This window comes from Rhinopithecus bieti, unplaced genomic scaffold (assembly GCF_001698545.2).
Source record: "Rhinopithecus bieti isolate Rb0 unplaced genomic scaffold, ASM169854v2 scaffold_47444, whole genome shotgun sequence".
NCBI classification, from domain to species: Eukaryota; Metazoa; Chordata; class Mammalia; order Primates; family Cercopithecidae; genus Rhinopithecus; species Rhinopithecus bieti.
In genome coordinates this window covers 1026664-1047653 of record NW_016819781.1, presented here as the reverse complement: position 1 = coordinate 1047653, position 20990 = coordinate 1026664, and the positions used below count along the sequence as shown (strand labels likewise).

Sequence of the window (20990 nt, the reverse complement as noted above, 5' to 3'; positions counted from 1 at the left end):
GTCCAGTTCTGTTGATCCTGTGAGTGACTAATTTTCTTTTGACTCCTAAACAAGAAAAACAAAAACATTTGAAAGTAGTTTGGAATAGATTAAAACAATTGGGATTCTGGCATATTTTTTCATATTTTGGCTCCAAATCTTTCACAAAGATGGGCAGTGAAGGACTTAAAAGAAAGACACGTATAAGCCTTACTTAAAATGGTAGATCAGGATGCATTCCACATTTCAAGTAGAGTTATAAAGATTTGTTTACTCTTTTCTATTTTTGCAGTAAGCTCTTCTGATATTGAGTTCCACTGGGGCCCCTCTGTACTCTTTCACAAGGTCCTTCAAATGCACCTCATTTTGTTATTGAGCATCTATTCTGTTGTGGCCTCCATCTCTTACCCACCTCCTGGTTCTATGAGATGAAAAAGCCCAGGAATGCTGTAACAACCATTTTCTATCAATCATTTCATGTCAATCATTGTGACATTCCTGGAGGAATGTTAGAAAGTTCACAGCAGTAGAGTCTGTAAAGTGTCAGGTGTCCTTGGAATTTTAGACATGCCTCCTGAGAAGTTACCAAATAACATGCTTAGTACAGGGAGAGGACAGAAATACCATAACTTCATGCCATTTCTTTGCTTTCCCAGGAGCTCGCTGAAACTTGTCACATCAAAATAATACCCACATTTCAGATGTTCAAGAAAAGCCAGAAGGTATGCTTCCATGGTAACCAGCAGGGTTGAGTTAGATTATAGAACCATCAGAACCCCTCAACAAAGCCTGGCTATCCTAGGTGGATGAAATAACTACATTTATTTTTAATGCTTAGCAATATAATTATTTGCATATAAGTATGTTGTACTTTACATACAACAACTTTACATACAACTTTACAAAGGGTTAAAACATGTATGACTTATTAATAAATCTCCCCATTCGGACCATCTGAGGTATCCAAGTCCATAAGTATTTTCCCACTGCTATCTCTACACTGGGGCAAAACCATCAAGAAAGAATCTTTCAGAGAAAGACATTCTGAAATTCTCACACAAATGTATACAAGTTGTAAACAACATTTGAGAAAATGCTAACCAAAAGCTATCACAAAGCAATATTGCCCAGTGGTTGAGCACACAGGCTCGGGATTCAGTTTCCCATGGTTCACATACTGCTTCTAGCACTTCCCACTGTAGGGCCGTGAGTAGTGTATTTAATCTGTTTATATCTTAGATTCCCTATTTATATATGGATCATAATAAATTTTCCCCTCATAGGGTTGGTGTGATAATTAAATGAATTAACATGACAGGTGTTTAGACCCACCCTGGCATTAAATGCTTACTGTGTTATGTTAGTTATCTTAAAAATATTAATGGAATAAAATGTCTAAAACACTCAGCAAGTTATGAAACTAGCACTTTGTTCTTTTTTTGGCAGGGTTGGTGGGGGACAGAGTCTTGCAAGGTCACCCAGGCTGGAGAACAGTGGCATGATCTCGCGATCTCAGCTCACTGCAACCTCCACCTCCTGGGTTCAGGCTATTTTCCTACTTCAGCCTCCTGAGTAGTTGGGATTACAGGCAAGAACCACCACGTCCAGCTAAGTTTTGTACCATGTTGGCCAGGCTGGTCTCAAACTCCTGGCCTCAAGTGATCCACCTTGGCCTCCCAAAGTGCTGGGATTACAGGCACGTGCCACCGCGCCTGGTGGAAAGTAGTATTTTCTTATATGGCCAGGGCCACTGGCAATTTTCCATACTTTTCAAAAGGTGATTTTGCAAACATATGTAGGAGACACAAAACGTTTATTCCATTTTACACAATTACCCCATTCCTGGGAACTTTTGCTACAGAAATACCTCAAGGAAAAAAAAAACAGCTAAGTATATAATAATATTTGTAGCACTATATCTAATTTTAAAAAAGGAAAGCAATCTCAATGTCTTTAAGTAAAAAGATTAAGTGAATTCTGATACATCTACTCCATGAAATAGGATGCAAGTAAAAAAAAGTTATAAAGAATAATTTAAAGCAAAATTCATGCTTAAGCTTTGTAAAGATTATGTCTGCAGTGTAAAGAATGAAAACATTGGATATGCTAGCTGCAGAATTTTATCTTCAATGTCTAAGTATTTTCTGTAATATAGCTAGTGCAATATATTTAAATTATTTTTTTAAATAACACTACACATTCCCTCAATTGGATTTTTACTTGACAACTAAAGTTATTTAACATATGCTCCCTCAACTTACCTGACTTAGATGTCCAATTGTCTACATACCATCTTTTATTATATTCTCCTTCACTCCCATCTCAGAAATGAGAATGCTTCCTCCTTTCAAAATCAGTTTCATCCATGCAGCTTGATTGCGTTCCCTACCTTCCGCTTCAGGCCTCTATCCATCAGCTACTCTCTTTAAAACTTGGAGTTTAGACACCTCTTTTTGGCACCCAGCATCCATTCTCTATTAATAGTACTCTGATTTTCCTCCCAGGAACCACTCCCTTTCCTATTCTTATCCCGTGTGCTTCCTTAGGGCTCCATCTCCAGGCCTTCACCAACCAGTGAACTCCATCCCCATCAGAAATGGACCCTTGACTCCAGTCAAGCCAATCCAAGTCAAATCAGAGCTAATTTCAGGACTTTGCTTAAGCAGCTAGGTAAATAACCTTCTCTTTTGGTATCACTGGATTTGAATTTGGGAAGATATGAGTCCGAAGCAAACAGCTTGTCACCATATAAAACCTGAAAATGAATCTACTACATAGAAGAAAACAGAGTCAAGCCAAGAGGTACTAATAGCATTGACTGCACCCTGAATCTATCCGTGCCTGAAGCCTACACTATCCCCGTAGATTCTTCAGCTATATAAACTCTGGGTTGGTTTCTCTGTCACTTGCAACCAAAAAAATTCTGATGAATGTATCTGGTGTTCTCCCAGGCTACTCTCCTTCATTTCATGGTGTAATTGTTAAAAAGAGTAGAATATATTTACAGTTTCTAATTCTCATTTTCCACTCATTCCCTCATCTATCTATTTGTCCTCCTAAAGTCACCAAGGATCTCCCCGCACCTAATTTAAATAGCCATTTCTCAATTCTTGATTCCTTTGTTACACAGAAGTACCATTAACTAATGAGCTTCTATATTCCAGAAACTTTCTTCTCTTTTGACTTTATCTCTCATCCCTCCCTATGCTCTCCTCTGGCTTGCCTCCTGTTAATAGTCAAATATATCCATTTTGGATACCTATCTTTTTGGTTCAATCCATTTCCCATTCTACCTCTATCCTTTAGCAATGTCATTCCTACTTCAAGTTCCAGCTATAAATACTTTTTTACTGAGACAATTGCAATGCCCTCTCCTTACCCTCAACTTAGCACCATAGCTCTGTTCTTGTCTCCAGATTTGTGCACAGCTCCCTGTGCAGCATCCCTTATGATGCCCTCCCCCTCCATTGCCTATATAATCAAGGCTAAACCATTGTATTTAAGGCTGGCATTCAAGTTTCTCCATAATTTTGACCCAATCTACTGCTCCAAGCCGTTCTCTGTTTAACTCAGATCTTGATGTATTTTTCTCATACTAGTCCAAGCACCTGAAGGAGGTCATGTCTGATTTGAAAGCTCAGTGTCTAGAAGAATCCCAAGTGGATAGAAAATACTCACCATGTGTGTGATGAATGAGTGAATGAATTAATGAATTAATGAATTAATGCTTCTGTTTTTTCCCTGCATCCCACTGCCAGCTCAGCCTCACCTCCTGATTCTGTCCTGGTACCAGTCTGATTCAGGGCAAGTTTCTCTCCAGTTCAGTATAATTTTCTGGTTTTATTCCTTCTGCTACTGATATTGTTTGGTGGCTGCTGCCACTCAACAGTTTTTACTCCATTCTATGATGACACAAGACTGAGTTCTCAACTGATTATGTGTCTAAGCTCTTGAACCAATCCAAGCTATGCTTTTGAGGAAGGGCATGGCCCTGCTTGGTCTCAATTCTGTATGGAGATGGAAGTGCCCTCAATAAGCTGGGGAGAGAAGATACTTATAAACAATTATATCTTAACTGGTCTCTAATGGATACATATCTCTTTTGAATTGATAGATCCTGCATTGCAGAGATCACTAAAGATCTCAAATCTGAATTTTCTGCCAGGCAGCTATTAGAAAACAAATTGAACTGAATGGCTGGCACTGTCATTAAGATGATTTACACTTCCATATTCTAATTCCAGGGTCACCCAACAAGCCTCTGATTATAATGTGGATACTCATATCTAAAGAAGTTTTATTGAGGATTCAATTTCTCATTGAATATTAGTAACTTATCATCCTGGTTATGAAGTTTGAAAAAAAAAAGAAACTTGGACCATTTATGTCACATTATATAAATGAGTCTACTTCTAAACGTTGTGTACATTGTAGTCATATCTTTGACAGACTCATACCTGGATCAATTTAGATATCATTAGAAAACCTCCAGAAAAATTTGTAATACTGACTCCATTTGACAAAGAATATCAATTTTCTATGCAAAAGACACAAAAATGAGGAGGAGATCCTAAAGAGAGAGTATTACAAATCGTTTACCTCTTGTGACTCAGCCTGCAGGATTTGGTATCTGAGCAGCACTGTCAGGGTCAGTGAGGTCCCCACTTCCGCATTGCCTCCAGAGCTGCAGTTATGTCATGACACCTCTGAAACTCTCCCCTGGTCCTACCTCACAGTGACCTGCAAGGAAAGTCACTAGAACCAGAGAAGCCAGGTTTGGATAGCCAGCCAAAAAGACATATTCCTATACATTTTATTTTATTTTATTTTTCATAGAACTGACTAGGAAGGTGTCCCTGAACATCCACTGTTTTCCTGATGGGTCAAGAAAAATCAAACCCATTTTTTTGAGGAGCACCTCCATAAATGTGCTCCTCTCTTTTATCTGGGACAGCACAACTGAAAACTGACTTATTGAAGCAGTTAAGTACTGTGTGTATTTTATTATTTTAAAAAATAAAACCTAGAGTCCAGTTCCTATTAAGGCTTCTTACAAGAAATGTCTTACATTTCTGGTAAAACATCTGGCAAAAAGCCACTTGTTCATTATACCCTTTTAAATGTACATTGTATAAAAAGCTTTACGATAATTTCTCCCAGAACACAACAGTTAGGAGAATACTCACCTCCCTTGAAAACATGGCTCTCTTCTCTTCGTTGGATCAGAAAAATTAGGCAATCCCTTGCACTTCTCTTTTTGCCATTGCTGCCAAGAATCTCAGGCTTGCCTCCTCTGCTCAAACACAGTAATCTCCCTTTCCATCAGTTTCCTGGCACTCCCTATCAGCCACCCCACACTGCAACATCCTTGAATGGTTTCATTATTTTTTCTTGCCCTTGATTCTAGCTCATTTCAATTATTTTCAAAGTATATAAAACATCAATAAAATAGAACTTGAAAAAACTAAAACAAATGAAGCTATATACAATGACCTAGGACCATGGCAGATGATGGGCATTCCCTGGTTGCTGAAGTTTTCATGCAGAGATTGAACATCTGGCAGGGATGCAATATAAGCAGTGGCTGAAGTTATGTCATAGTTCTAGGGCAAAGAAGAGCCTAAGCAAATTTCACGTAATAAATAACGTGGGAGCTTGTTCCTTCCTGCTGTACTCCTTAGTGTTTTTATCTAGGACATCACACCATGTTTCAGGAAGATTAATTGTGGTGAATAAGATCATTCCTGTGGTTTCTTCCAGATGAGGGACCCAAAACTTTGTCTGGTTTTTGTAACCAGAATATTAAATTGTATAATCTTGTAAGTTGTTCATAAATTGGATTTATAGACCCTCTTAAAATCTAATAAAGGCTATGAACTGTCTCCATCCAGACAAAAGAACATAGGCACATAAACTAAAATGTGCAGCTAATACTAGGATATTCAGTGACCCTCTGAAGCCTATCAATGGGTCCTCAAAGTGAATAACTTTGGTTGTAGACCCATTGTATTAATCTGTTCTCATGCTGCTAATAAAGACATATCTGAGACTAGGTAATTTATAAAGGAAAGAGGTTTAATTGATTCACAGCTCCACATGGCCAGGGAGGCCTCACAATCATGGTGGAAGGCAAAGGGGAAGCAAAGGGATGCCTTATATGATGGCAGGCAAGAGGGTGTGTGCAGGGGAACTCCCTTTTATAAAACCATCGGACTCTCATAAGACTTATTCACTATCACGAGAATAGCATAGGAAAGACCCACCTGCATGATTCAATTACCTCCCACCGGGTCTCTCGCATGACACATGGGAATTACGGGAGCTACAATTCAAGATGAGATTTGGATGGGGACACAGTCAAACTACATCACTCATGGCTGGTGTATGTCTACGGAGTAGGGACAGAGAAATCAAGAAATAGCAAGTTTGGGGCAACTGCTTAAATATAAGCCAGCCATCAAAAGTTGACTCCATCTTTCATTCTTTGATTATAGAATAAAATAGTTTCCCAAAGCACTTAGGTTCACTCATAAGAGAGATGGGATATGATACATAGATGCTACTAAACAAGTTAGTCACAAATGAATAATTCAGAAAAACCCATCTGCTAGACTGAGCTATCACATAAAGTGGGAGGAAGCTTGTGCCCTTATGTTTATGAACTGCAGGGTTCTTGCTGAGATTATGAAAGTCATTTCAACAGCACACTCCTTAAAGTAGGTACAGGAATTAAAAGAGTCTCAAGTAGGTGATACCATGGTATGCTAGTAAATTTTTTCCCCAGTACCTACCCTGTTCTTCTCCTCTGAATTTTAAGTTGTTGAAATATAGGAGTGATTTGTTTGGTGATTCACCAGAAGGACTTACAAGACCCAACTACAAGTTATATTTATGGCTAAGATTTAGTACAGCAAAGAACTGGAAGCAAGGGTCACACCCTCCGTGTCTTCAAGGGCCAAGTAGGGACATTAAGGTGAAATGATACTTTTGAGGAAGATGTTGGTGCCTGGAGAATCACGTTCCCAAATTCTCTTTGTTCAACTTCATAAAACACAGTGTTTGATCCATGTCCCAAAAGAGCATCTTTAGCAAGATTTTGGCATCTATAGAGTCAGACAACTGCAGATTGAGCCCCAGGTCTGCCTCTTATTAGTGACAATGTATCATAACCACCTTCAGGCTTAGTTTCCTTTTCTGTGAAATGGGGACACCACCTATCTTTAAACGACTGTTGGGAAAATTTGTGATATTGTATCTAAAGTGCCTAGCACTGGATTTGGTAAATACTAGAAGATGTAGCTATCATTAGAGTCCCAGGATCTAGCTGTGCACACCCATCTCTTTGAAAATGTATAAATAAATAGAAATTTAGAAATAAAGTTCATGAGAGACCTCTAAGGCTCTTTGAATAACTACGACATCCATTTAAGCTAAGTCATCTTAGCATTCAGGAGTTGCCTACCCAATGATATTTAACCTGTCAAGGACTATGTTACACACAGAGATGTTCTGCATGAGAAAAAAAAAGAAACGTCTCACGTACAGGACTCTGAAGGGTGCAGATCCCTAAAAGGGGTTCCTATCAGCTCCATAAACAGCTGATGCACTGGTAGAGACTGACTGGAGGGAGGCAAGAACTAAGTGAGATGGAACAAAAGTGGGCAAAGTGTAGTAGCTACTTAGAAACATCTAGCAACCTTTGGTACCATTGCTAAACATGCTGCTCTCTGCTTTGACAATTTGATAATTTGAAAGTCTCATGTGTGTCTCTTCCCCTGGATAGGGATTAGGGTGCAGCAAGCAAGTCAGGATATGACAAGTGTATGATTAAATCTTACCATTATTTAAATTTTTGATATTTAAGATTTTGATATTTTGTTCATCATGGATGTTTTGCATTGGGTTTTAATACTTTCATATAATACTTATTAAAATAATATTTATCTTGATTACTGAGTTTTTGGCAGCTACCCCTTAAATTTTTTACCCCAGACCATACCCTGTTCTTCTCCTCTGAATTTTAAGTTGCTGAAATATAGGAGTGATTTGTTTGGTGATTCACCAGAAGGACTTACAAGACCCAACCACAAGTTACATTCATAGCTAAGATTTAGTACAGCAAAGAATACAGAGTAAAAGCAGCAGAAAAAAAAGAAAAAAAAAAGATATGCATTGATGGAGTCCAGATAGGTCCAGCAGAGGCTTCTGATGTCTTTCCTTGTCAGACACGTAGGAATGCCCTCTCTCTAGCAATGAACTTCAGGTACCTATGTGGTATGGCCCTACTTAGGGACACCACTTTGAGCTCTTTGTGGAAATAGGGGAGTAGTTGTCACACACACATATCTTGTGCAACCACTGCTACACAACAGGACATGGCAATAGAAACTCAGAACCCCAACAATAAAACCAGGGGCATAGCATCAATATTGATGTGTATGCAAAGTAAGTTGACATGCCAGCATGGCATGGTCCATCCCTCCAGGAATATACAACAAAGTCATCAATCACTAACACAAAGAACACTTGCAGTGCCAAATTTCTGGGGGTGGTGGTGAAGGGTCAAACATAGTCCTCTTGGAGACACGCAAGAAGAAAACAACCAGACCTGCTGCATTAACTTTTTTCTCCCAAGGAGTCATGTGGCTAATCACAATATCACCTTTATTATAAGTAGTCACGATGCCTCTACACTGAGCTCACTGAAGAATGTGACTGGGATCTATGTCAACAGACTCCCTACTATTCCCTTAAAGCCTAGATGTTAAGTCGGCCCACCTGTGGGAGAATCTGGGGCTACAAAGAAGAAACTTACCTGTGCAGGTAAAAGAGGTATTGTTGCTTTGCACAACTGTCAAGCCCCAAACGTGAGGATAGAGTATGATGGCTTTCCAGATCTATCTGGGCAGGTTTAGGGCCCACTTCCCATGTGTTGTGCAGAAAGACAGTGGGAAGAGAGCATACCTGTCCCTTGAGCAGAGCATCCCCAAAAGGAGAGAGGATAGGCACAAGTTCATTCCTTTGTGTCAGCTTAACAGATAAGCTCACCTCTAAATGTGGGGAGAAGTAAGTGAAGGGATATAGGAAACAGGCATATTTTCTCAATACTGAGCATTTGAGCAGATTTTCCCGTGGAAACATGAGAACAAGTATATGAGCCATTGAAGGGAATGGCCCCCAAACCACGTTTATCCCTGAGAATAAAGTTTCGCCTCACACTTCCAGTAACGGGAAAAATGACATCGACTCTGGCCAGAGTCCAAAATCAGTTTCCCTGTTCAAGGTGTAGCTTGAGGTGAATTCCCACGACATTAGATGCACACGCTTTTGCCCTTCCACAGAAAGCCACATTGTACTGAGTACCTGGCTCTTAGGCAGTTGCATGAAGCCTCAACAACTTCAGTTGATGGCACAGAATAAGAGTTGGGGAGTTGAACAGTGAGAACACATGGACACAGGGCGAGGAATATCACACACCGGGGCTTGTCAGGGGTTGGGGAGTGGGGAGGGTTAGCATTAGGAGAAATACCTAATGTAAATGACAAGTTGATGGGTGCAGCAAACCAGCATGGCACATGTATACCTATGTAACAAACCTGCACATTGTGCACATGTACCCGAGAACTTAAAGTATGATAAAAAGAAAAAAAAAGTGCAAAAAAAAAAAAAAAAAGTCAGTGAACATTCTGAGGGACAAATCTGACCCTCCACTTGTTTTTGTAAATAAGCTTTCACTGGAACACAGCCATGCCCATTTGTTTATGAATTGTCACTAGCTGCTTTAGCGTCACAACAGCAAGTTTGAGTAGTTGCAACACAGACCAAATGGCCTGCAAAGCCTAAAACTGGTATTATCTGACCCTTCACAAAAAAAGCTTGTCAACCCCTAACACAGAAGAAAGCACTCTTGCATTATTTATGCCACCAATGCTCAAAGAATCAGATCTGTAAGCAGAGTTTCTAAATCAGCTACAAGAAAATGAAAGTAAATTTGTATTTTTCTGATGTCGCACTATTAGAACAAGTTGAGGAGGAGGCCAGTATAGATAAGGAAAAAAATTAACATTGTTCTTATAGGCTCTTGTTCTTGAATCCAAGTGCATATAAATTCAAGCTGCTTGCTTGATTTTTATTTGGTTCCTCCAAAAACTTTAATCAAGCCCCTTGCAGTTGCAAAGCCTGCCTTGAGTCTTGTGAAAGTCAAAGGGGAAGTGTCCAAATACCTGCAACGTGATGCAGCTGGCTCTGGGGAACAGATGGGTGGGGAGGAGTCAGAGAAAGGGACCCAGATAGGATCAAACAGTAATTAACGTCACCCATCTCTCCACAGAAGGTAGAGGAATTTTAAAAAATTTTATTAGACATATCCTTTGCATCTTATTCATACCATTTAATGCTTTAATAAACTCCTCTTTCAAAAAACAGAGAATATCATTACAAATTATAAAATTACATTGTACAGGCCAGGCACAATGGCTTACACCTATAATCTCAGCACTTTGGGAGGCTAAGGCAGGCAGATCACTTGAGGTCAGGTGTTCGAGACCAGCCTAGCCAACATGGTGAAACCTCATCTCTTCTAAAAATACAAAAAAAAAATAGACAAGTGTTGTGGCATATATCTATAATCCCAGCTACTCAGGAGTCTGAGGCAGGAGAATCACTTGGACCCAGGAGGCGGAGGTTGCAGTGAGCCAAGATCGTACCACTGCACTCCAGCCTGAGTGACAGAGCAAGACTCTGTCTCAAAAAAAAAAAAAATTATATTGTACATACACTTCTACAGCCTGCCCTCCCAACCCCCTCCCCACCGCCAAAAAAAACCCTGCATAGTGGCAGGATTCTGTAGTCCCAGCTACTTGGCAGGCTGAGGCAGGAGGATCAAAACCAAAATTGCGTATCAACTGGCCAAGGTATTTTGTTACAATTATCCTTTGAGTGTGTCATTAGTCAGACTCTAAAGTCTAATTGGTACTCTCAGAAGTCCATTTGTGAGGAGGGGACCACTGTCTCCAGCCCCTTCACATTTTGCAGCAGCAATACTAGAATTTTTGTAGGTGATCAATGTCTTTGGCATTAAAAAAATTGCCCCTGGGCCGGGTGCAGTGGCTCACGCCTGTAATCCCAGCACTTTGGGAGGCTGAGGCGGGTGGATCATCTGAGGTCAGGAGTTCGAGACCAGCCTGGCCAACATGGCAAAACCCCGTCTCTACTAAAATACAAAATTAGCTGGGCATGGTGGCGGGTGCTTGTAATCCCAGCTACTTGGGAGACTGAGGCAGGAGAATCACTTGAACCCAGCAGGCGGAGGTTGCAGGGAGGCAAGATCATGCCATTGCAGTCCAGCCTGAGCAACAAGAGCAAAATTCCATCTCACAAAAAATTCGAGACCAGCTTGGCCAACATGGCAAAACCCCGTCTCTACTAAAAATACAAAAATTAGCTGGGCATGGTGGCGGGTGCCTGTAATCCCAGCTACTTGGGAGACTGAGGCAGGAGAATCACTTGAACCCAGCAGGCGGAGGTTGCAGGGAGGCAAGATCATGCCATTGCAGTCCAGCCTGAGCAACAAGAGCAAAATTCCATCTCACAAAAAAAAAAAAAAAATAAAAAAAAAAAAACCCCCCAAAAAAAAAAAAAAAAAAAAAAAAAAAAGAAACCTGCCTCTGGGCAAATGCAGGGGATAGGAGGGTTTACTTTATTATTTTATTTTTGTGGATGTTTGAAAATGTTCATAATAAAAGACTTAAAAACTGATCACTGAGCTTAGCTGGTTCTATTATGTATGGACAACCACACCCCATTCTCTTGGTCTCAGCAAACCAGAGCTTATAATTTTCATTAGCAGTTACTACTAGGCTTGTGCGTGAGAAGTGAGGAGAGAGAAGTAAACTCGCTGCCTTAATACTTCAGAGTGGAGCATGCCTTTGAGAGGCATAACCCGGCATCAGAATAAAATGAGAAAACAATGTGAGCCCTGAATATCTGAGACACGTCTCAGTTAATTTAGGAAGTTTATTTTGCCAAGTTTGAGGATGCCCACCTGTGACACAGTCTCAGGAGTTCCTGATGACATGTGCCCAGGTGGTCAGAGCACAGCTTGGTTTTATACATTTTAGGGAGACATGAGACATCAATCAACATATGTAAGATGAATATTGGTTCGGTCCAGAAAGGCAGGACAACTCAAAGTGGGGAGGTGGCTTCCAGGTCATAGGCAGATAAAAGACAAATGGTTGCATTATTTGAATTTCTGATTAGCCTCTCCAAAGGAGACAATCAGATATGCATTTATCTCAGTGAGCAGAGGGGTGACTTTGAATAGAATGGGAGGCAGTTTGCCCCTAAGCAGTTCCCAGCTTGACTTTTCCCTTTAGCTTAGTGATTTGGGGGTTCCAAGATGTATTTTCCTTTCACATTTACCCCCTTTCTTATTTAAAAATCTTTTGGAGAAATCATTTTAGAAGAAAATGAGTCTCTGGTCTCAGGTTTCGTCTGATCTCTCATGGCTGGGATGGTTTACTGCTGGACAGGTAGGTACCAAGTTATTAGGAAAGTTTATTTTTAGCAGCTTGTGAAGTCTCACATCCTATGAAAAGAAAATAGGGGGAAGAAGGGAGAAGAACAACAACAAAGAGAAGAACAATCCTGGAAAATGTGTATAGGCCATATTACTCCATTTTGGTTGGTTGGTTGTTTGTTTTGAGACGGAGTTTTGTTGTCACCCAGGCTGGAGTGCAGTGGCACGGTTTCAGCTCACTGCAACCTCCACCTCCCGGGTACAAGTGATACTCCTGCCTCAGCCTCCCAAGTAGCTGGGATTACAGGCATGTGCCACCACACCCAGCTAATTTTTGTATTTTTAGTAGAGACAGGGTTTCGCCATGTTGGCCAGGCTGGTCTCGAATTCCTAACCTCAGGTGATCTGCCCACCTCAGCCTCGCAAAGTGCTGGGATTACAGGTGTGAGCCACTGTGTCCAGCCTAAGTCACATGACTCTGAAGTCCACACATGGACTTCAGAAAGTGGCTTATGTATGTAAATAGATTGCTGTTATTTTCTTCTAAAGTTTAAATTGTCTAGCTTCAGTTTGCAGGGCTTTAAAAAAGCACAGCTTAGTTTTCAGTGACTCCAAATTAGGAAAAATGGGGGGAAAAGATAAGAAAAAAATTGAAACATTATTTTGAAGACTTGTAGGGCCAGGCATGGTGGCTCACACCTGTAATCCCAGCACTTTGGGAGGCCAAAGTGAGCAGATCACCTGAGGTCAGGAGTTTGAGACCAGCTTGGCCAATATGGTGAAACCCTGTCTCTACCCAAAATACAAAAATTAGCTGGATGAGGGGGCAGGCACCTCTAATCCCAGCTACTTGGGAGGTTGAGGTAGTAGAATCGCTTGAATCTGGGAGGCAGAGGTTGCAGTGAGCTGAGACTGCAAGATCATGCCACTGAACTCCAGCTTGGGCAACAGCGAGACTCTGTCTGAAAAACAAAACAAAACAAAATAAAAAGAATTGTAGCCAACAGAAGTTAGAATTCAGTCCAAACTGCAGAAAATAGTATAAATGGAAAAACATTAGGGAAGACTAGAATCTAACAACAATCGTACTATATTTTTTGAAACATAATTTTCTCTCTCCAGGTTCCCATTTTTACTAAAGACGAATCATGATAGAACTGATTTGCTTTATTATACTTGGACTGAGTATTTGTATACAGTGCAGCAAGAATAATTTTTTTTACATAGGCTTTTAAATTGACTTTGATGGAACTTTGTTGCATAGAAAGAATCTCAGATAAGACTTTTTAAAAGCTGAGCCCAGCCATGGATGGATTTGTACCATCAAATGCCTATGGGTTGGGGGAATTCCTCTCTTCTTGAGGTTCCAAGATAAATTTGGGGCTCCTGGGTCTGTCAGAAAGTGACATTCTTTACTTACACAGGTCAGTAATCCTGTACAGGAACTGTGTAGGCAAGGTATGAGGCCAGTTTTCCCAAGGGACTTTTATTGTTTCCATAAGTCAAATTTGATTCCTTAAGGGGAAGCACACCATTCCAAAGCCTTTGTAAAATAACCACTTTCTCCAATTGTGTCCTGTTACAAATGAAAACAGGTTCTTATTGCACTTATGCCATAACTGTATTGCCAATAAGTTAAGAATATTCACAAATAGTTTTCAAATTCTGGAGAAATCAGGTAGAGAAAAACAAATATGCTCCAAATGTTGTTCATAGGAGTATACTAAATTGTTAAAAGCTGTCAATAGAGCAAAAGTTTCCTTGACACCTTAAAACAACACAAAGGATGAGCAACATTTTAAGAAAAAGTCAAAAATATTACTTCAGTTTTTTTGTTTTTTTTTTTAGTTCAGTCCATGCAGATAACTCCTGTTCTGCTTGATATTCATGAATATTTCACCTCTCCCTGAGAATTGCTTGAACCTGGGAGGCAGAGGTTGCGGTGAGCCAAGATAGCACCATTGCACTCCAGCCTGAGCAACAAGAGTGAAATTTCATCTAAGAAAAAATGTTAAATTAGGTTACTATATCCATATATATATATACATACACACACACACACACACATATATACACACACACATATATATACAGATGTGTGTGTGTATGTGTATATATATATATGTGTCTTTATTTTTGTAACTTTCTTTATATCGCTCTTACTTCCTGGTTTCTTTTACCTTGTTTTATACATAATCTTTAAATAAGCTTTGAATTAGACAAAATTTGTTCACCTTTTAAAAGGACACACTTCTTTTCTTTAAGAAAGAATGTTTTCCTACAACATATTTTATTGAAAATACCCAAATAATGAAATATCTATTATTTAATTTAATATAACTTTAGATTCTAAATTATGATGAGTTTGTCTACAAGTATTTTTCCCATTGTATTTACCTAATTATTTTAATCATTTACCTAGATTATTTATGTAAACTGCAATAGTCATCATTTAAAGTTATGGAACAACCATTGCAAAATTATAACTGAGACAGGGAAAAAGATCTGACCTAACTGAATCTATCGTGCTTCTAACCTCCAAGTTGTCTTTGTTCATTCCTGGGCAGAGGCCGAACTAACTTTGGGAGGAACTTAGTTTATAGTTTAGCTTTGAAACAAAGATAACAGTCCTTTCCTAAAACAAACCTTACTGCCTGTGGACTAGACTGCCTGAAGCCAAAATATTAGAAGTTACTAAATTGAAGATGTAACTATTTTCATTAAACCAAGATCAATGTCTTATTTATTAAAAATTATACAAGCAAAGATCATTCTGTTTTGGTCTGGGTTTATAGTTTTGTAACCCCTATGCCAACTTTTGACACCTTACAGTGTTTAGCAGGGATAAGTATGAAATTGCTTGATTAATAAATGCAAACAAAAATGTATGCTGGCAATTCTTAAGACATTTCTAATATTTTCCAATAATTTTAAAGCTGGCTTATTTATTAAAGATTTTACTGAAGTTACATAAACTTGAAAAAGCATTTGACTAGTCTTTTATTTTTTCCTGATAAAGTATTTGATTCAAGCACTTTTATTTTCTTAAGCCAATTAGTTAGAGCTCTTTTATATTTTTTCATGAATGAAACATTGTGGAACATAACACATAAATACATAGATGTATTAGGCATGCCAATAGAAGTACATCTTGTAGATTCATAAAGACCCTTTTTTTCCCTATCTTAGACTTTCAAATTCTTGATAACCTGTTTCACTACCCTAGACAATTGTCAGCTAAATCGCCTTAAATTTGCATAGTAAAGGAAACAACTCAGGTGAAAATCAGCAAAATTTACGTCATAAAGTATGGAGAGAAAATGTCTGATGTGCTAGAGGGAAATTAAAATGGATTTAATTACCAATTAAGCAAAAAATTATAGAAATTATACAGGGCTTTCCAATACACCCACCCACCCACACACACACACACACACACACACACACACACAAAGATCCTATAACTTAGGAACTCTATAGTTTGCAGATGGACCCTAGGACTCTTTTTCCCTTAATGTGAATGTACACAAAGACCATATTACTTCCATTTCACATAAATTCTGGCAAGTAGAGGTGCCATAAAACCTACGTAGTACTTGAAAGGCGAGTCATTCTCTTATTTTCTTCTCATTCTTAGATTATTGGTTTTCCACTTCTTTTTCTTAATAAAAGGAACTGAGCTGTGGCCTAGAGTTTTTGTGTGATGAGTTTTTGTGTGTGTTGCTTGTAAGCAGGACTCCACAGTGTGTCACCACTGAGTTGTTTCTACCCTCATACATGCCTCAGTTTCTCTCTCCAGAGGTCTATTATCTCTGAGAGGGCTCAAACACTGGGTAATCAGCCCTTACATGTGTTTCCTGGATGAGCCTTTTTTAAAATTAATTTTTGGGCCAGGAGCAGTGGCTCATGCCTGTACTCCCAGCACCTTGGGAGGTCGAGATGCGCAGATCACCTGAGGTCAGGCGTTCAAGCCCAGCCTGGTCAACATGGTAAAACTCTGTCTCTACTAAAAATACAAAAATTAGCCAGGCATGGTGGTGCATGCCTGTAATTCCAGCTATTTAGGAGGCGGAGGCAGGAGAATTGCCTGAACATGGGAGGCAGAGGTTGCAGTGAGCTGAGATCATGCCACTGCACTCCAACCTGGCTGACAGAGCAAGACTCCATCTCAAATAAATGAATAAAATTAATTTTTGTTAGGGATTTTCCTGTAAGGTTGCTGCACATTGTGGGGAGGTCAAGCCCCCAGACACCTCGGTCAAGGCCTCGGTCACCCGGGGGCACCTTTCAGCTGGAAGGAGCAAATATTGTTTCTCTTCAGAGCTAAGAATATTCAGTCTCTTATCCAAATACACACAGACAAGCCAAATCAAGATTAATTTTCAGAGAAAAAGCAATGGAGAAGATCCTTTACAATGCATATCTGAACTAGAATTAGGATCCTTAAACAACAACTGCCTAGGAGAAAAAATAAAATAACAGCCAAGACCACTTCCTATAAACTGTGCTCAGCCATCCCTAACTTTGTAGTTCTCGTTTGCCATTACACACGCCAAGGTCAAAACCTCTCACAGCACAAGGTCATCTCCGGTACCCACAAAGTCAAAGAGGTGGGGTCATGCAATACAGGAAAATAGAGCTTTAGACCTAAGAAGAATGCCCATGACTCTTGAAACTCCATGAAGAAAACAGAACACCTCAAAAGGGGTGAGTGGCACCTTCGTTCTGAATTCTTTAAAGAGGTTCAAATCATTAGAAGCCTTCTCTAGATTTTTTTAGTACTGCAGGTGGCAAAGAGGAAGGAGGTATGTGGTAGAAGAAAAGTAAATGAAAGAACCTTTTTTTTTTTAAAAGACAGGAAGCAAACACAGAAACCAAGTGCATGGTTTTCTGTTTTATTTTCCCGCTTTTGCAGCTGTGAGGAATTTTAGCCAAATTAGAGAGGCCTTGTTACCCATAATTTGGAATTCTCACTCAGATTTGACCAAGTCAGGTAGAGTAGGTCAAATCTGATGGGAGAAAGAAAAGAACAAACAACAGCAACAAAACAACAATGTGATCTCTGAGCACACTAATGGTAAGGAGAAATTAAGATCAGTTGGTTGTTAACTTTAGCCAAGACAAAACCCAAATTCAGCTACTCACCTAGGGTTGGGTCTTGGGCTAAAGAAGCAGGAAAAAAATCAAACTTGTCTTTCCTGTTGGTATAGCAGGATGAGTGGCAGATAAAACTCCTCAGACACTGAGTTAAAGAAGAAAGGGGTTTATTTGGCCGAGGGCATCGGCAAGACTCCTGTCTCAAGAGCCAAGCTCCCCGAGTAAGCAATTCCTGTCCCTTTTAAGGGCTCACAACTCTAAGGGGATGCGTGTGAGAGGGTCATGATCGATTGAGCAAGCACAGGGTACGTGACTGGGGCTGCAGGCACCAGTAATTAGATCGGAACAAAACAAGATAGGGATTTTCACAGTGCATTTCTATGCAATGTCTGTAATCTATAGATAACAGAACCAATGAGGTCAGGAGTCCGTCTTTAACCACCAGGCCCAGAGTGTGGTGCCAGGCTGTCTGCCCGTAGATTTCATTTCTGCCTTTTAGTTTTTACTCTTCTTTCTTTGGAGGCAGAAATTGGACATAAGATGATATGAGGGGTGGTCTCCTACCTTATTGGGAGCAACCTCAGACTCAGGATCACTGCCTTCCATCATCATGAAAGCAGGAAATCTTGCCCTCCTTGTTGGAAACAAGTAAAACTCCAAAAGAGGGAGTTGTACAGCAAAATAAACTTTAGATCTTGACCAGATGTTGGGAGATTGGGGATTCTCTGGAGTGGGGTGCTCCCAGGCCTCAGCAAATTGTCCTATTGGTTTGAGCCATAAAGTTAGCTCATGCTGGTATCAAGCACCAATAGGAGATTTGCCAAAGGTCAGGGGTACCTCCACTCAGAATCCCTTTGTGGTTGCCAAATGTGAACCCCAAACATCTGAGATAGGTCTCAGTTAATTTAGAAAGTTTATTTTGCCAAGGTTCAGAACATGTGCCCATGACACAGCCTCAGGAGGTCCTGATGATATGTGCCCAAGGTGGTTACAGCACAGCTTGGTTTTATACATTTTAGGGAGATATGAGACATCAATCAACATATATAAGATGAACATTGGTTTGGTCTGGAAAGGCAGGACAACTTGAAGCGGGGAGGGGGCTTTGAGGTCATAGGTAGATAAAAGACAAATGGTTGCATTATTTTGAGCTTCTGATTAGCCTTTCCAAAGGAAGCAATCAGATATGCATTTATCTCAGTGAGTGGAGAGATGACTTTGAAGAGAATGGGAGGCAGGTTTTCCCTAAGCAGTCACCAGCTTGACTCTTCCCTTTAGCTTAGTGATTTGGGAACCCCAAGATTTATTTATTTTCCTCTCACAACACTTCGGGCAGAAATTAAATTATTTGCCTTGCATACATCTCTCTTCAAAAGAAAGCTATCGGTGAAATAAGCTCTTATCAGTAAGTTGCTCCTTATCCATTAATTCCATCTATTAAGTTCCTATATGCAAAGCCCAGTGCTGGATAGGGAGACATGAATGTAACGTTTCTCTTTGGCAACAAGATAAAGATAGAATAAGTCAGGTAATACCTAGTTGCTGAAACTTAGCTCAACACAGGCTTACAGTCATCAATGGTACACCTACTCTGTGTAAGGTGTACACTCTGTGTAAAGTATCTACTAGATTAGATACTAAAACAATAAAGCCAGGCACAGTGATTTATGCCTTTAAACGCAGCACTGTGGGAGGGGAAGCAGGAGGATCTTTTGAGGCCAAGAGTTTGAGACCAGCATAGGTAACACAGCAAGACCTTTAAAATTTTTTTTTTTTTTTTTTTTTCTGAGACTGAGTCTCGCTCTGTTGCCCAGGCTGGAGTGCAGTGGTGCAATCTCGGCTCACTGCAAGCTCTGCCTCCCGGGTTCACGCCATTTTCCTGCCTCAGCCTCCTGAGTAGCTGGGACTACAGGTGCCTGCCACCATGCCTGGCTAATTTTTTATATTTTTAGTAGAGATGGGGTTTCACCGTGTTCACCAGGATGGTCTCAATCTCCTGACCTTGTGATCTGCCCATCTCGGCCTCGCAAAGTGCTGGGATTATAGGCATGAGCTACCACACCAAGCCAAGACCTTTAAATTTTACAACAAATTAAAAAAAAAAAAAAAGCCAGTGTATTGGTGCATGCTTGTAGTCCTAGCTATTTAGGAGGCTGAGGTGGGAGGATCACTTGAGCCCTGGGGCTCAAGACTGCAGTGAACTATGATCGCATCACTGCACTCCAGCCTGGGTGACAGAGCGAGACCTCATCTCTAAAATACATAAAGAAATAATATATGGAGGAAAATTTCAGGTACAGTCTTCATCCTTGGTGTAGTGGGAAAGAAAGATGACAAAAAGTCGTTAATACTGGGATGCCCGGAGTACTATGGGATCACACAGAAAAGGTTCAAGGAAGGCTCCATGAGTTACTTAAACCATCTTGAGGGATGGTTAAGATTAGGAAGTGAGAAAAGATGATAGGAAGCAGTGTTATAAAATAACATGGGTATATGTCAGGAATTCTTTGAATAATAACACAACAACAGGAAAAAGTTTTCACTAGCAGAGGAGCTCACGAGAGGATTTTGTCAGTTTTGTTCACAGTAAGTGTGGCTCATAGTAGGCACTTATTAAGTATTTGTTAAATGAACAAATGGATCTGAGCTCAGGGTTTATGGCAAGGAGCAATGGGGAGGGAGACAGGACAAAATTAGGGAGATCTTGGAAGAAGCTTGGATTGTATGGTGATGGGGAAAAACTGAAGATGTTTATAAAGAAGGATGGAATGCCTGGATTTGTGGTTTTGAGCTTCAGGGATGAGAAAGGACCTAAGTGGCACAAGACTGGAGACCAAAAGACACAAGTTATATAGCCATTGTTAAAGTCAGGTGAAAGCTGACCAAGGTAAAACATATGGAATTTGATAGCAAACTTGTCACCTAAAGCCACCAGAATTGTTAACATGGAAAAGACTGGCAATATCAAGTGTCATCAAGGATGCAGAGCTAGAGCTCGAACACTCATCCTCTGCTGGTAGAGTATAAATTGAAAATATATGCAGGCCGGGCATGGTGGCTCATGCCTGTAATCCCAGCACCTTGGGAGGCTGAGATGAGCAGATCACTTGAGGTCAGGAGTTTGAGACCAGCCTGGCCAACATGGTGAAACCCCATCTCTACTAAAACATAAAAATTAACCAGGAGTGGTGGCGGGAGGCTGAGGTGGGAGAATCGCTTGAACCCAGGAGGCGGAGGTTTCAGTGAGCTGAAGTTGCAGTGAGCTGAGGTTGCAGTGAGCTGAGATTGTGGCACTCCAAACTGGGTGACAGAGACTGTCAAAAAAGAAAGAAGAAGAAGAAAGGAAGAAAAAGAAAGAAGGAAGGAAGGAAGGAAGGAAGGAAGGAAGGAAGGA

The 20990-nt window shown here is 40.2% G+C and overlaps 1 protein-coding gene and 1 long non-coding RNA gene across 9 annotated transcripts in view; one reads left to right on the top strand and one right to left on the bottom strand.

Moving 5' to 3' along the window:
• TXNDC8 (thioredoxin domain containing 8) overlaps positions 1-20990 on the top strand; it is a 36871-nt gene that overhangs the window by 11639 nt on the left and 4242 nt on the right. For 4 of the 7 annotated variants that reach the window (XM_017859244.1, XM_017859248.1, XM_017859246.1 and 1 more), the window contains one exon: positions 636-701. In XM_017859244.1, the coding sequence (XP_017714733.1) occupies positions 636-701 (66 nt within the window). Of the gene's footprint in view, positions 1-635; positions 702-2525; positions 4052-12443; positions 12715-20990 lie in introns of those variants that run through there. The other 3 variants (XM_017859245.1, XM_017859247.1, XM_017859243.1) reach the window with 3 other exon arrangements.
• LOC108519952 (uncharacterized) lies at positions 12497-17788 on the bottom strand. Of its 2 annotated transcripts, none has more exons than XR_001882776.1 (3): positions 17645-17788; positions 13920-14075; positions 12497-12568 (listed from the first exon to the last, which is right to left on the bottom strand). It is a non-coding gene; the product is annotated as an uncharacterized LOC108519952 (long non-coding RNA). The 2 variants fall into 2 exon arrangements; XR_001882775.1 differs by lacking the exon at positions 12497-12568 and adding an exon at positions 13434-13461.